A 14,406-nucleotide genomic window follows, 5' to 3' on the forward strand; every position below is an offset into this window, starting at 1 on the left:
CTGCACTCCCCTTTGCCTTCCCTCGACCCCCTCTCCACCTCCACTACCACCAACACCTCCACTCCCTCTCCCTCCCCCTCCCTACAACTTTACTTCCACCTCCACTCCCTCCTCCCTCCCTGCACCTACTCTCCCCGCCCTCCACTTCCACTCCCATCTCCCTCCACCTCCACTCTCCCACCTTCACTCCCACTGACTCTCTCCACATCCCTCCCTCACCCCTCCCTCCACCTCCACTTACCCCTCACCCCACCCCCTCCCTCCCTGCACCTCCACTCCCCTTCCTCCCACCCCCTCCCTACCTGCACCTCCACTCCACCCATCCCCCCTGCACCTCCTCTCCCCCCTCCCCCACTAACCGTTCCTTATATAAACCAAAAAAAACTAGAACACATTTTTGGTGTTAATTCTGGTTTTTATTAGGATACTTCAGTTGTATATAATGTTTTCTAGTTTATATATAAGGTTAAAAATAGTTATAATACATTTTTAATTATTAATTTATAACTTTTAAACATGCTGCACAACATTCACAATGCTCTGCAACACATATTAAAAATGTTAACAAAGCCAATAGCTCTCTCTAAACGCTTATAAGGCCCCGAAGGCGAGACCAATTGGCTATGCCAATGCTTGTTTTCATAGTAAGGGGATTAGCCTTTCATGTGCTGAGATGGCGAACAAAGATCGGAAAAATTAGTGTTTGTATTCTCATTGATGAAGTCGAAAAAGAAATCACAGTTCATGGAGTTAATTGAGATGAACGATTTTTTTGGATGCTGTTAATGATGATTTTAATTCATTCTAATTTAGTTTATATGGCTTAGATCAACCACGAATGAACTTGATAATAACAAAACAACCATCACCACTTGCTCCATTGTGGATCTTTGTGCTCATGGTGAGCTGACAATATTACAAGGGCATGATTTCTGTGTTTTTCTACCTTGCCAGGGCTGTTTCCCAGCAATTGCCAAATCTTTACAGAAGTATGTCAACCTGACGGGAGCTGTGGGCCTGGGAGTGCTTGGGATTGAGGTAACTGCTGCAAAATGTGGCCCTTTGTGTGAAGTTGGAATGCTGTCTTGTCTCTGTCATGCTGCCTGCCTGCATGACTCTTTGTTTGTCTTAGTGCCTGCCTGTTTGCCTATCTCCTTTTTTGCTGGTCTATCTATATGCCTATCTGCCTGTCTGACCGCCTTATTGCTTGTCAGTTTGCCTGTCTTCCTGTATGAACGTAAGTCTGTGATTTCTGCTGTCGTCCTCCTTCTCTCTCTTCACTCCATCATTGTGGTTTGTCTTATTTTCTAGTAGTTTTGCTCTGACTGTTTTTCTGCTTTGCCTCTAGTTACCTGCCTGCAATCACGCCTGCCTTTCAACTTGATTCTGTTTTGAGAGCGCTATCTCCCTTTGACCCTGCTCCAATAGGTACAGCCCAGGACTTGTACTCCCAGTATCTGAACACAAGCAACCCAAGACCATTTTCCAACTGATTGGGGCTCGTCAGTCGGGTGCAGCTTGGTCCCAGTTACATCATAACACTTGGAGAAGTGTGGCTCACCGATTAGAGCGGCAGACCCTAAGACAGCAGTCTGGCCCGGGACCAGGGTTCAATTCCCGTCGTGGCAGGGTCTTGGGCTCAATTTCCTCAGACCCTATAATTCTCGCCTCGGTGCCTACTCTAATAACGGGTTCCACTCTGCAACTCTGGGCAATAGCTTGCTTAATCTCCACAACACCCCCAACAGCGCTAGGATGCCTGGCTTCACCTTGGGGGTGCCCAGGAGTGGGCACTTTACAGGGAAAGCCAGGAAGGGTTCCATAGCGGTATGCGTACAGCACCTTGAGACCCCCTTTGGGGGTGATACGTGCGCTATACAAGTACTAATACATTTACATCGTGAGCCCATGTCTGGACATACCTGTTGCCTAGGGGGTTGCACTGAAGTATCCAAAAAAGTGATGGAGTGAATGCTGGAATTAATCTCACCAACTGGTACTTACTCAAGCCACATTCCCCTGCATCATTATTTTGCACACCATGCCATCTCATTTTTGACCCAGAAATACAATTAAGAAAAATAATCATTTTTAATCTTGCTCTGGTAGGAATAGTCCAGCTTGAACTGCCATACCAGGTCATCCATGAAACAGAAAAAAAGCAACCAAAGAGCGGTTTCACCCTGATCAGAGCTCATTAGTCAGTTGCATCTTTGTTCTAGTGGCACAGTGAGCAAGGAACCCATGTCCAGATATACCCGTTGTACTTAGAGCATTGCATTAAAGGGTGCAAAAAATGTGAGGTCATAAGCAGTGCATGAAGGGGGCACAAAATATGGTTAGTTAACTGAACCATAACCAATGAACTCTTGAGTGAGCACCTGCTGGGAGACAGTGCATCTACGCTCCTTCCCTGCTTTTCTTTAGTGAGTCATGCAAGGAGTTAACAAGAGTCTCAAAAGCAGGTGGAGAGAAGGACTGCTGAGGTGGAGAGGATTCAATCCAATGCTACTAGATTGAAAAAAGAAGTTAGGGACACCACAAATACATAACCCTCACCGTCCTTTTGTAAAAGCACCATTCCTAAGTATCAGAGAGCCTATAGTGTGATTAGGCCATTTCGAGCATGTTGAAAACATTAAAGAAGATTCAGGTTCTTCTCAGGAATGTATATTTGATCTTGCCCACTCCAGCTCCTAGTTCAGCAGAGCTTTAATTCAGCCATCCATTAATATGTAAAACTTTCCCTTTGAAAACTTCACACTCTTCCTGCAGGAGCTCTCTATATATTGAAACAAATTCATAGTTGTGTGGTTTTATTGAATATTCATGTATTTGGATAAAATGTTCACTGCAGTAAACTGGACAATAATCATTCCAATTTCTCCTTCACACACGAAGAGAGGAGGATCCAAACGAGAGGCAATTTTATGTGCATTGGCAGTCAAAGAAAGGCCACCTGGGGCCGTATTATGGAAAGTGCCCTGGGTCGCAATGGGCATGTGCACCTGCTGTGCATGCCCCTGGGGAACGTTTGTTTTACAGACAAGGCCACAGATCCTTGTGTGGTAAATAGTGCTGGTGCACATATAGCGCCAGTGCTATCACCGGAGATCATTCTTTCATTTCCATGGGGGCGTGGTCCAATGCAAAGGAGGGAATCCCTCTGACTCTGTGCCCGCGCCGTATTACACATGCAAGTGAAGAGGCATATAAGCTGTCAGAAGGCACACTGACAGTGCACCCCCTGATGGCAGCCCTATGGAGAGAGAAAAGGGGGGGTCCTATGGACCTCAGACATCCCCTGCAAGCGGGGGCAGTCATTCACTGCACCCACCTGCAAGAGGATCTCTCTTCCCTTTTAAAAGTGCAGGTAGGTTGCCACCTGCTCAGTGAAACACAGAGTGGCTGCTTCAAAGGCATTCAGTTTTTCACTTGAATGTGGTGCCTTGGGGGCAGCACCACTTCACGTCTGCCATGGGGGCAGTGCATTCAATGTTTAAGGTGCACCGTTGCGCCAACAGGGAAACCGTGCCCTATGTTTAATAGGGCCAGAGGGGCCTTATTATGGAGAGTGCCCGGGGGCACAACAGGCATGTGCACCCGCTTTGCGTTCCCCTGGTACACTTTGGTATTACAGAAAGGGTCGCAGATGCATGCCTGGCCCTTTCTGTAAAACAGATCGTGCTGGCGCACTTTCCTTGTTTGCGCCAAGGCGCACCTGTTTTAAGATGCACCATGGCACAAACAGGTAAACTGCGCGCTGTGTGTAATAGGGCCCAGTGTTCATAGAGTCTGTTTAGAGATAAACTTTATAGAAAGCATGTGGTGGAATTTATGAAAAGTGGTTCTGGCCAGAAGGAACTGTCTGCCACTGCACTCAGCTGATGGGGTGTGCCCTGGATGTTTAAGGGATGTAAACTAATATCGGATGGTTTTTGTAACCTGCTTACTTCGTTATCTACTCTGTTTATTTTATAAACTAAACATTTCAGTCACCTTTGTTTAACCATGGACATTTTGCGGGCTGTGCTCTTTGAGGTGCTCCTTGCCTAGGGGCTTAGGAAAAGGGTTTTCTCCATCTGGATAATATTTTCCCCTTGCAGAGAAAGCATGAAAATGTTGAAAATGTTTGAAATTAAATGTCCACATGATACATTTACACATGCAAAAATGCTCTTAGTGGGAAAAACGTGGAGTTCACAATAATCCCGGAACTACTGGTAAACTTCAGTTTACTAGCAGCATTCCTATAACCGTTTGTGAATTTAAAAAGTTAGACATTTACTCCATGCGAAGGTTTTAGCCTAAATGAGTACATTTACAATTATTTTGAGAGTCAGGCCTTGCAGAAGTGGGAAATTAATTTGAGAGTTTTTCACTACCAGGAAATGTAAAAGTTACAAGTACATGTCCAATTATTTAAATACACTGCACCCTACCCTATGGGCAGTTTAGAGCCTAACCTAGCGATGCCTTATATGTATTAAAAAGGAATGTTTAGGCCAGGCAAAAGGTTTATTTTGTCAAGTTGAGACAGCAGTTTAAAACTGCACGCACATGCTGCAGTGGCTGGCCTGGGACATGTCTAAAGGACTACTTAAATGGGTGGCACAATCAGTGCTGTAGGTCCACTGGTAGCATTTAATTCACAGGCCATGGGTACAGGTAGTACCACGTGACTAGGAAGGAACTTACAGGTAAATTAAATGTGCCAATGGGGTGTAAGCCAATGTCACCATGTTTAAAGGTGTTTAAAGGTGAAAACACAAGCACTTTAGCACTAGTTAACAGTGGCAAAGAGCGCAGAGTCTTAAAAGCCAACAAAAACGTGTTCAGAAAACAAGAGGGTGAAGCCAAAACATTTGGGGATGACCTGCAGAAAGGGTCAAGTCTAACACTCATTTTCAAATGTTGCCAATAAAGTGCTGATTAATTAAAGCACATTTCTCAACCAAATGTTGTATTGGAATGGGAGACTTCCATTTTTGATCATAGTGGTGCAGAATGCAGCTTTGGGCGAGGTTTCTAGACAAGTTGCATGTAGCTACTAAGCCACATGCCTATAGACCTTGCCATGGCAAGCTGACAAGCTTTTCTGAGTTCAATACATGGGCACCAGTTAGAGGACGGAAATTGCTTGCCATTTGACACTACTGGCACTGCCCATGCTACCCCCGGTCTTAACATTCATTTAAGCAACCAAAGCAACAGGAAGTGAACAGGGCGCTATTTTGTTTCCATTCTTTACTCGTATCTTAGCTCCTCAGGCTATTAAGCGATCAAGGATAGGACAATGAGTCAGATCTCTATTACTGTCATTGAGGTCAAAGGATATGTGCTGCTCCTTTCACTGCCCATGAATTAGATTTGTGCTTTAATGATGAACTATATAAGGACTAAAGAGCCCTTATTTGAGTTTTCAGCCTTGTCGGCAAAAAGTGCTCCCACAAACATAATGAGAACACCTTTGGCAAAGGATCATTGTTGACCAGGCCGCCATATCATGGCGACCTCATCAGCATAGTTTTTACGCTTAAAAATAAAACAAAACACTGAAGATAAGGGTTTTGTTTCAGGAAAAGAAAAAAAAATATCCTGGCTGTGATAAGAGTTTTCTCCCAGAGAACATATATGTTATTTTCTAGCACCAGTAGGGCCACCGTGTCCAGGGTTGTGGCGCCAGGCAGATGAAAGCAACATTGGAAGCTTCTGACGTACCTTAGCCAGTGGTCCTGTGATGGCTGAACCATCAACAAGGAGGTTACAATGACTTATCCAGCTGAGGTACTTCTGTCAGAAACCAAGCAGATTTCTAACCTCTAAATGAGGTGAGGAAACAGTGGGGCATATTTACAAGGAAGTGGCAGATCGCTGCGTGAGCGTCCTTTGCTTAATGCAGTGCTCCACCACTTCTGAAACGCAGGGCTGCACTGTATTTACAAGAATATGGTGCAGCCTTACGTTTCCCCCTGTGCTGGCGCTAATTTAGTTGTCTTAGGGTGGCCTCACAAATATATTTTTTGAAGCGTGAGTCATATTCTGATGCGATCCAGCAGGTTCTGTGGATCAGGCGTGGCTGGTCCATTTGGGTGGAGGGGCCACCCCCTCTACCTTCTGCCCCGTAGGAACAATATCGGAGCAAAGGTCAACCTGGCAGACACAGTTCACTTTCAGTTCAAGCAGCCAGGAGCCAGACATGCGCATTTAGCGCTGGCTCCTGGCTGCCTCAACTCAACTTTGCTGGGCTGAGAAAGTCGCAACTCCGGTGGGCGTGACATTCTCAGCTCAGCAAAGGTTGGTGAGGCCCTCCCCTCAGTGACAAGGGGTAGCATCACTGATTGCCTCGCACCTGGGCGCTTCTGTTTTAAACCATGAAGCGCCCAGGTGCGATTCGCAATCAGTGAACTTCATCACAGAGTGGGGTCAGTAGTCTCACTGACCCTATCACACTTTGTGATGACATTGGGACTGCTGCCTTCCCTCATTGGCTGACCTTAGATCAGCCAATGAGGGAAGACAGCAGTCCCAAGCCTTCTAGAACCGCCAAGGCAGAGCAGAGCTGGCTGAAGGTAAGTGTGTTTTGGTTTCTTTTTAAATTGTTTGGTGTGTGCGTGCATGTATGAATGTTTGGGAAAGAGTGTTGTGAATGAATGTGTTTGTGTGCGTGTGCTCGCGTGTGTGAATGCATGGTTGTGAGTCTTATGTGTATGTATGCGTATGTGTGTGTGTGTCCCGTCCACCCCCTCCCTCCAAAACTTACCAGCCGCCACTGCTGTGGATACTCTTTAATGGATTATTTTGCCTAAACTGAATATTCACCCATTCAGCCTACAATTTCTCGCTTTCTTAACCAGTTTTCCTATCTTGTATTTGCAGATGTTTGCCATGTTTTTCGCCCTGTGCCTCTACTACAATTTTGACTAGCACAGTCAACATGCTCATGCCAAGCCTGCCTTCGTCCCTGCTGCAGTTGTCCCTTTGCAGTCCACCGTGCGACCCTCACACCTTGGAGCTTGCTTGCTGGATGAAGCATGTTCAACATTACTGCATCATTCTTGGAGAAGACACTATTGAGCACTTATGGTGGATGGGAACTCTTTGACATTCTTACTAATGAGATGTAAATGTTTTTTCCGAGTTTTTAGAATGCAATAAAATGTTTTTTTGGAAGATATCACTTGTCTGTTGAAAGTCGGATTCAAGAGCCCGCTCGCTTCCCGGCAGCATGTGCGGAGGCTGGCAAGAAGGTGTCTGTTAGAATCTGGCAAGGTGCTCGGGCCTACCCAGGCTCAGCAACCCTCTTTGCTTCATACATGACGAGATCACTAGTGCCATATGTGTTTGTTGCGATTTGATCGGTGCTGGTGTCAGGGCATTTTAAGAAGCCAGGATAGGACTGGAGCCAAACGTCTGAGTCTCAAAGGTGTTGTGTATGTTTTAGTGTTGTGGTGAGACACTAATAACAGCATTCATCTTTCAAGCCAGGGCAACAGTGCAGGAAAGGGCAAGTATTTTCTTGATTAAAAAGTGGCTTCTGGAAATACCCGTACATAGGTATGTTGTGGAATTAATGGATGTGGGAGACACCTGGGGGCAGATTTACTTAAATTGTGCACTGTGAATGCTTCACTTTTTCGGTGCAGCCACAATACAAAACGTTATTCGTGAGCTACAAAGCCATGCAAGTAAGATTTGTGTGGCTTTGCATGGGATTTTCCTCAAAAAGTAATGCAATCGTTACTTTGAGCTCGGGAGGTGTGAGATGGGTGAGACCTGGGCATTCCAATACATCCATCCATGGATTTTGGAACATTTCCAGATTTACTAAAGCTAGTAAACCTGAGAATGAGTAGAAAGGCTACAGTGCCCTGAACCAGGTGAAATGGGGAAAACAATCTTTAATTCTCCTTGTTACTTCCTCTTTCTATCCGTGCTGCATTCTGCAGCATACATAGAAAGAGATCAATGCCTTTTAGGATTGTTTTTGTGCTGGAAGGCACCCTTTCCTACACAAAAACAATCCTGCCTGTAACCCATGATGCAAGTGTGCCTGCGATGGTGCTCGGCAGCACACAGTGCGCCGGTGCTAGGAAACAACAGAAATGCAGCACGTCAGCTTTGCTTGCTGCCATGCGTTGCGCAAAATGCAGGTAAATATGCCCACTGGTATATTTTTTGTGAGGGATGTGAGATTCTCTTTGGCAGGGGTAGAGGGGCACAAGAAACAGCACTTACTAATATGGTTGGATGTTCTAGTCATAGAGGAGGAGGTTTTGGTGGACGCAAGGTCTTTCAGTGTGTCTGAGACATATAGAGGGTGTGTGATGGGTGGTACAAGGTGGTAGAGGCATTGAGCAGGTGTGTGTGTGTTTAGTTATGTGAACTCACTCTATGGGGACAGTATTTAACTTGTGCAAACAACGACCATCTATGTTAGAACTCAGAAACTATACGTACTGCTGGTTCTTTTAACATTTGAATAATGTTTCCAGCTACTTAAAAAAAAATCAGACGTGTTTTAATGTAGAAAATGTAATTAAGTCCATTCAATGACTTAGAGTGTACAGTAGTAAATACATATTTGATGGAAACTAATGGATGGTCTTCATAGGTTTGTTGTTAACTTTTGTCCCTAATATCAAAATATAGCTGCGTACAACTGAAGGTCACTTTTCCAGACTTTCGAACTTATTATAATTTTAGCAGTCCGACCGCCAGGACAACGCGGCTGCCAGGAGACCACAGCACCACCGGTCGTCTGGATGCCGTATCACAAGTTTACCACAGTGCCCACGAAGTGGCTGCAGAGATATGGGGTGGTGGTGATTACTTTTCCATATGTATCGATGCCTGTGTGATCATTTCAACTGCATATGTGTCGGATGCACACATATGCATGATACATGTGGAAAAATGCCACCTACCCATTGCCGGAGTCTGGCCAACATGTGAGCAGTCCAGGCAATGGGGATATGGTACAAAAAGGACTCATCTGTACATCACCACAAACAGGGTCGAAATCCTTGGGGTAAAGCTGCTGCTTTGAAGGGAGGACCTGAGGAATGCGACCCACATCGAACTGTGACCGAAAGGAAAGGGCAAGAAAGGGGTGAGTACGCACCCCAAATCCTTCGGTTCTGCCTACTTGATGCTGGCAGTCTCACTGCCATGGCTAGCCTGTGGAAAAGCCATCAAATAATACGGACAGCGGTAAAACTCCCCTGTACTGCCCTATGGCAGCTTCTTTTTCCCGACTGCGACCACAGTGGTTCTACGGTGTGCTGGCGGTGTTGGTAGTTCAGTCACAGTCTTTCCAAATGCAATCCGCCCATCTCATAAAACTGCCAAGCTTGTGGTGTTCGGACCATGGGTACGGCAGTTCACAGACCGTCAAACTCATAATAAGGCGCTTTGGCAAGAATGGTTTAGAGATGTAGAGACAGTGTGGGCGGAGAATGAAAGCATACATCATTCAGTGTATTTATGCAATCTAAGATCATCTGGCAAGCTGACACATTTGGCACAATAAGAACTTATTGTATTTAGAAAACATATCTTAGCCCGATTCACTAGCATTTTTTCCATAAGTGTAACTTACTCTAGTAAAAATGCCCGAACTCAGTGTTCTTCACCAACATCCAATTCAAAATGGCAGTTCAAATTGCCAGAAATGTTCAAAGTGCGCATGTGTAATGTCAAAAACATCTAAATAGTAATACACAACTTACACAAGTATTGGCTAACTTACTGATGAATAAGATGTAAGTAAGTGACAAGGGGTGGACGTTCTTTGGGGTGTAAACCATGAAAATTGAGGAGATGTTAGATAAGCTGTGATGGGATGGTAGTGCAAATTACATGGGTGCCTTTAACCACTTGACTGATTTCCCCACCTACTAAATTATTTTTTGGATGTTTTGAGTAGGGCACGTTTAAACGTACATAAATGTTCCTCACAAAAGGTATACATGTACAATTTGTGTTCTTTTTTCTAAAATCCTGGGGATTCTAAAGGTACCCAGGATTTGGAGGTTCCCCTGGAAGGAACTGAAAACATAACCAAAATATGAGCTAAATTGTGGGTTTTTTTTAGAAAAGAAGGTGTACCAGAAAGTGTACTTTTTTTATCTAAAAATGGCATCAAAAAAAGTTTTGCTGTAGTAGGATCCAATGTCTGACTAAGGATTTGGGGCCAAGTCATATTTTGGGAGCCCCTATACCAAACACATTTTAATTTCATTGCTCATTTCCTTCTAATTCAAGCCCACACAATGCCAAGCAATATTAAATTATTTGTTCATCTTTACCAAGGTCATGCAAAAACAGCTGAAATATGTCTTGTTTTGGATCTCAAAAATCCTTCAGATGATACATCGTAAATAAACAGAGCTGAGTTAGCGGTAGCAAGAGATGGAAAACAGACAGAAGTCAAGAAGAGAGAAAATGAATTTTACCAGGCGGGCCCTTGGAAGGTGGGAGCCCTGGGCAATTTCCCACTTTTCCCATGCCTTAAAAAATTTCTGCTAGGATCAACATATTCACTGCTTTCAGAAAAAAGCTGAGTTTTGTAGTTTCAACCTACTTGAAGTTTGTGGTAGAAACAGACGTGAAACCCTTGAGTGAACCCAGAAAACCATACATTTCTAAATAGTAGACTAAATTCTAAATTCAGCAAGGAGTCATTTGTGTAGATCCCTCAAGGTTTTGCCCAAAAAATGTAATTATTGGGTAGAAAACAATAGCCATTGGCGGCAACATTTTCCTCTGGAACTTTTGCCACAATGGCTGATTTACAAAAGCAATATACTGTTATGTCCGATAGACCCTTCGAGTCGTGGGGATATATTAAGTTTGTTGGTGCTCCAAAAACATGCGATACCTAGATCCAACAACTGAGCTGCAGCTTAAAATGATTTTTCATTGTACACAGCCATACAACAATTTATATGGAAAAATAGAAGGAAGGAAACCTAAGTATTTCTGACAAGAGGGGACGCTCGCTGGCCACTGACGAAGATGGGTGCCTGAGAGTGGAGTTCTCTTGTGCCTGGAGGCCCCAGGGAGAAAAATCAGATAACTGACGGTCTGTGGTTGCCATGATTGCTGGGTGTACAACCGCCTGTGCGAGGAATACGCAGGGCCACCCTGAAGTACTGGACAAGCACTGTACATGATCCACTGAGCGCCAGTGGGTGCGGAGTCTCCCGGCAGCATCACAAGATGTCTGACTTATGTCCTGAGGCAACAGACTTCAACTGTCAGACTACATGGAGCAAGTGCATCGGTGGCCCGCTCAGTTTAAAGACCCAGGCCATTTGACAGTCGGTGTTGAGGGGCAGCATTCTTTGTCTAGCCACCCGGAGCGGCGTTTCAGCACTTTGGACAGCTGCTTATCAGAACAAAGCAATGCTAAGATGATTCCTGTGTATGTATTTATGTATGTATGTATATATATAAATAAATAAATATAATATATATATATATATATATATATATATATATATATATATATATATATATATAGTAACCATTAGGGGGCACCAACAAATAAATATTTTTCCTTTATTAAAAAAACTCCAGCCGCTGGGCTGCCGATATGGACAGAGCTATAATGGCAGAGAGAGATGTTTTTAAACACAGAGGTTGCCCTCAGGAGTGGGACCGTAAGTGGGCTGCATGGAATACACACAGGGGAGATATTTGTTTATCTCCTACACTGGAACTACACCATAGCAAATCCAGATTGCATGACTTATTCAATGCTGTCGAAGATACACCTCGCTGATGTGTCTAAGTGTTAGTGATGTATGCACAACAATATATCTACTCTTTGTATCTGATTGTATCTTTTTGTGGAAGAACTGCATTGCTGTGCTTGTTTTTATGAGTAATAAAAAGAGTTTTAAAAAAACAAAATCCAGCCGCACAACGGTGGTGGCAAAAGCCTCTATATATTTATATTTATTGACTTACCTGCTTGGCTATTTAATTAATTATTTTTTTCTGGCGCTGCTACACCTGAAAGACATTCGTGTGCTTTACACAGAACAGTTGTTTTCAGCCCCTGCAATCTCGTCAACTCTGTAGGCAATCCTGAAAGATATATCATTGTTTACCGAAAAGACACCATCTTGATTGATGTTGACTTGTGAGGTATTGCATGATAAACTATGGCGTTGCTTGGAACATATGCAACTGTAATGATGGCTAAGGGTGGGTGGACAACCCTGCTCTGCCCACGGAATGGGCGGAGGTTGGCCTGTTGTGCCTTCCGCGAAGTAGGCGGAGCAGGCAAACCTGCAGACACTCATGGCAGAGCGGAGTTGGCCTCCTACCCGCCTACCACTTGCGCTATTAACAGTTTTAGGCAACTTTAAAAAAAGCAATTAAAAGAATAGGAAAACGTCTTGCCTAATCTGTGGTGTCCCCGGACTGCCGTTTTCCTCCATCGTGACTTCTTCAAGAAAACTATGCATCCGTGGGCGCCTGCGCTTGCGCATTCCTTGTCTTAGGAAATCTTGTGAGGGTAAACTGCTTCTAACTGGTTGATCGGGCAAGCAACCCAGTGGGCAATTTGTCAAGATTCAGGGGCATCTTTCTCATGATAGTGTTTATCGTCTGTGGGTTGATTGGTCGTACAGTAACCTGTCCCTGTACTGCTGGAACTGCTAGAGCTGGTCTAGAGTTTACAGTACATAACACCACAAGATGTATTACTTTCCTATGAAAGGAGTCTATATATTCAAGATCCCTACTATATCAGCAAGTGGTAGATTAACAGGATGTTGAAAAAAACCTGGCCTCGTAGTCCCTGCAAGAAGAAATCAATAGGATTTCCAGATCTTGATATGCCGTATAATTTGCCGCTGGTACTGCCCATTTGTAAGCCTGAAGCTGCCCTGAGGCAGCATCTACAGCCTCAAACTCCACCCATGAGTAAAATGTCTGAAATGCATACGCTGCTTGTGCAGCTAATACAAATGTAACTGCCATCTTCCACATCAGGGACACCTTTATTCTTGAGATGTTGTGTGACTGCCTCTCGGCAATTTACTTCTATTGCAACAGGAGTCACAATTTTAACCAAACAGATTTAAAAAGAATTGGATCCAAAAGACACAGAAAACCCACAGATGGGGAATAACTTTTCAAAATTCAAGTTTGACAAACCTACGGTAATAGGTGCTTCCTGATTCAGTGTAAGAGATAACCATGATTACAACAGATGACTCAGTAATGATGGTTCTCTTATGGGTGCATATTAAAAGACTACTCAAAGGTCCAAACAATCCGAATGCCATTGATGGGCACCATGTTGCATAAATTAAGACTCTGGCTTACACAGAAGCATGAATTTAGTTCGGTACACCCACAGTTGAATGTGAAAGAACAGGTTATTGTAGTCCCAGACAAACCCACTCACTACATAGTTGATGTGGTGTCTGTGCTTTCTAGGTTACTAACAGTTCCTTACAAAGGGTCAGGAGAGCAGCAGTAATTCAAATCCAATTTCGTTCTTTATAATATCACACACAAGCACTGCAACAAAGGAAGGACACTCTGTCTATGCTTAAAATTGTTTTATTATTAGAGTGCTTAGTACATGTAAAATAGTCACAGAGAATAATATTAAAACAGCACTAACACATGTTTCTAACAACGAAAATAATATGAACATCTTTACCATAGTGGAAATATTATTTGGAAACTAAACATCCTAAAACCGTCCTCTATGCGCTATACTTTGAGGGCATGGAGCAGTAGCTTTACCTGCAATTAGAGTTTCTTAGGATGACTCTGCTTTCTGCATACCTGTGTACAGAAAAAAGCCATAGTTATCAGTAGCTGGGAGAGAGTGTTTCCTCAAAGGGAAAACCATCATCAGCTGGGCTCTGCTACTCTGCTTTGGCTGGGTATCAGCTCTCCTCGTAAGATGAAATGCTGAGGCAGTACGGCAGTCTCGCTTATGATCTTCTAGCAGTATCCTGTGTGATAAACTGGGGCGAAGGATGTCTTTTCTCTAATGGCCATCGGAGACGCCTTATATGCTATTAATCACTGGATTTATCTGAAATGGGGAATTTCTAAGGAATTTCTGGCATGACCTGTGTGCAACATACTGCTAGTATTAAATGCATTAACATAAGCACATATGGTAAACACATGTCAATTCACACTACCTTGATTATGTTATCATTGTGAGCTGACCTAAAAGTATGGATAAGAAGACGCTTGCCCAAGATAGATGTCACATCAGGTGTTCTTATCAATGTAATTGTCTAGATGACTTGACACCCTCACAGGTTCTTAGAAAGATAAGGACAAATATAAACTTTGTCAAAGGTAGACCTGCTGATGCCCAGGCAAAACATTGAGTCTCAGCCTGCTCAAAATGGAGTCTGG

At 43.9% G+C, this 14,406-nt stretch overlaps 1 protein-coding gene and 1 long non-coding RNA gene across 4 annotated transcripts in view; one reads left to right on the top strand and one right to left on the bottom strand.

Annotated features, from left to right (window-relative positions):
- LOC144755315 (tetraspanin-18-like) overlaps positions 1-7,177 on the top strand; it is a 519,470-nt gene extending 512,293 nt beyond the window's left edge. For all 3 annotated transcript variants that reach the window (XM_078644113.1, XM_078644115.1, XM_078644114.1), the window contains 2 exons: positions 955-1,038; positions 6,880-7,177. In XM_078644113.1, the coding sequence (XP_078500239.1) occupies positions 955-1,038; positions 6,880-6,927 (132 nt within the window). In that variant the 3' untranslated portion in view covers positions 6,928-7,177. The remainder of the gene's footprint in view (positions 1-954; positions 1,039-6,879) is intronic.
- LOC144755316 (uncharacterized) overlaps positions 1-14,406 on the bottom strand; it is a 258,862-nt gene that overhangs the window by 166,131 nt on the left and 78,325 nt on the right. The window lies entirely within an intron of this gene.

This window comes from Lissotriton helveticus, chromosome 5_1, assembly GCF_964261635.1.
Source record: "Lissotriton helveticus chromosome 5_1, aLisHel1.1, whole genome shotgun sequence".
Taxonomy (NCBI): domain Eukaryota; kingdom Metazoa; phylum Chordata; class Amphibia; order Caudata; family Salamandridae; genus Lissotriton; species Lissotriton helveticus.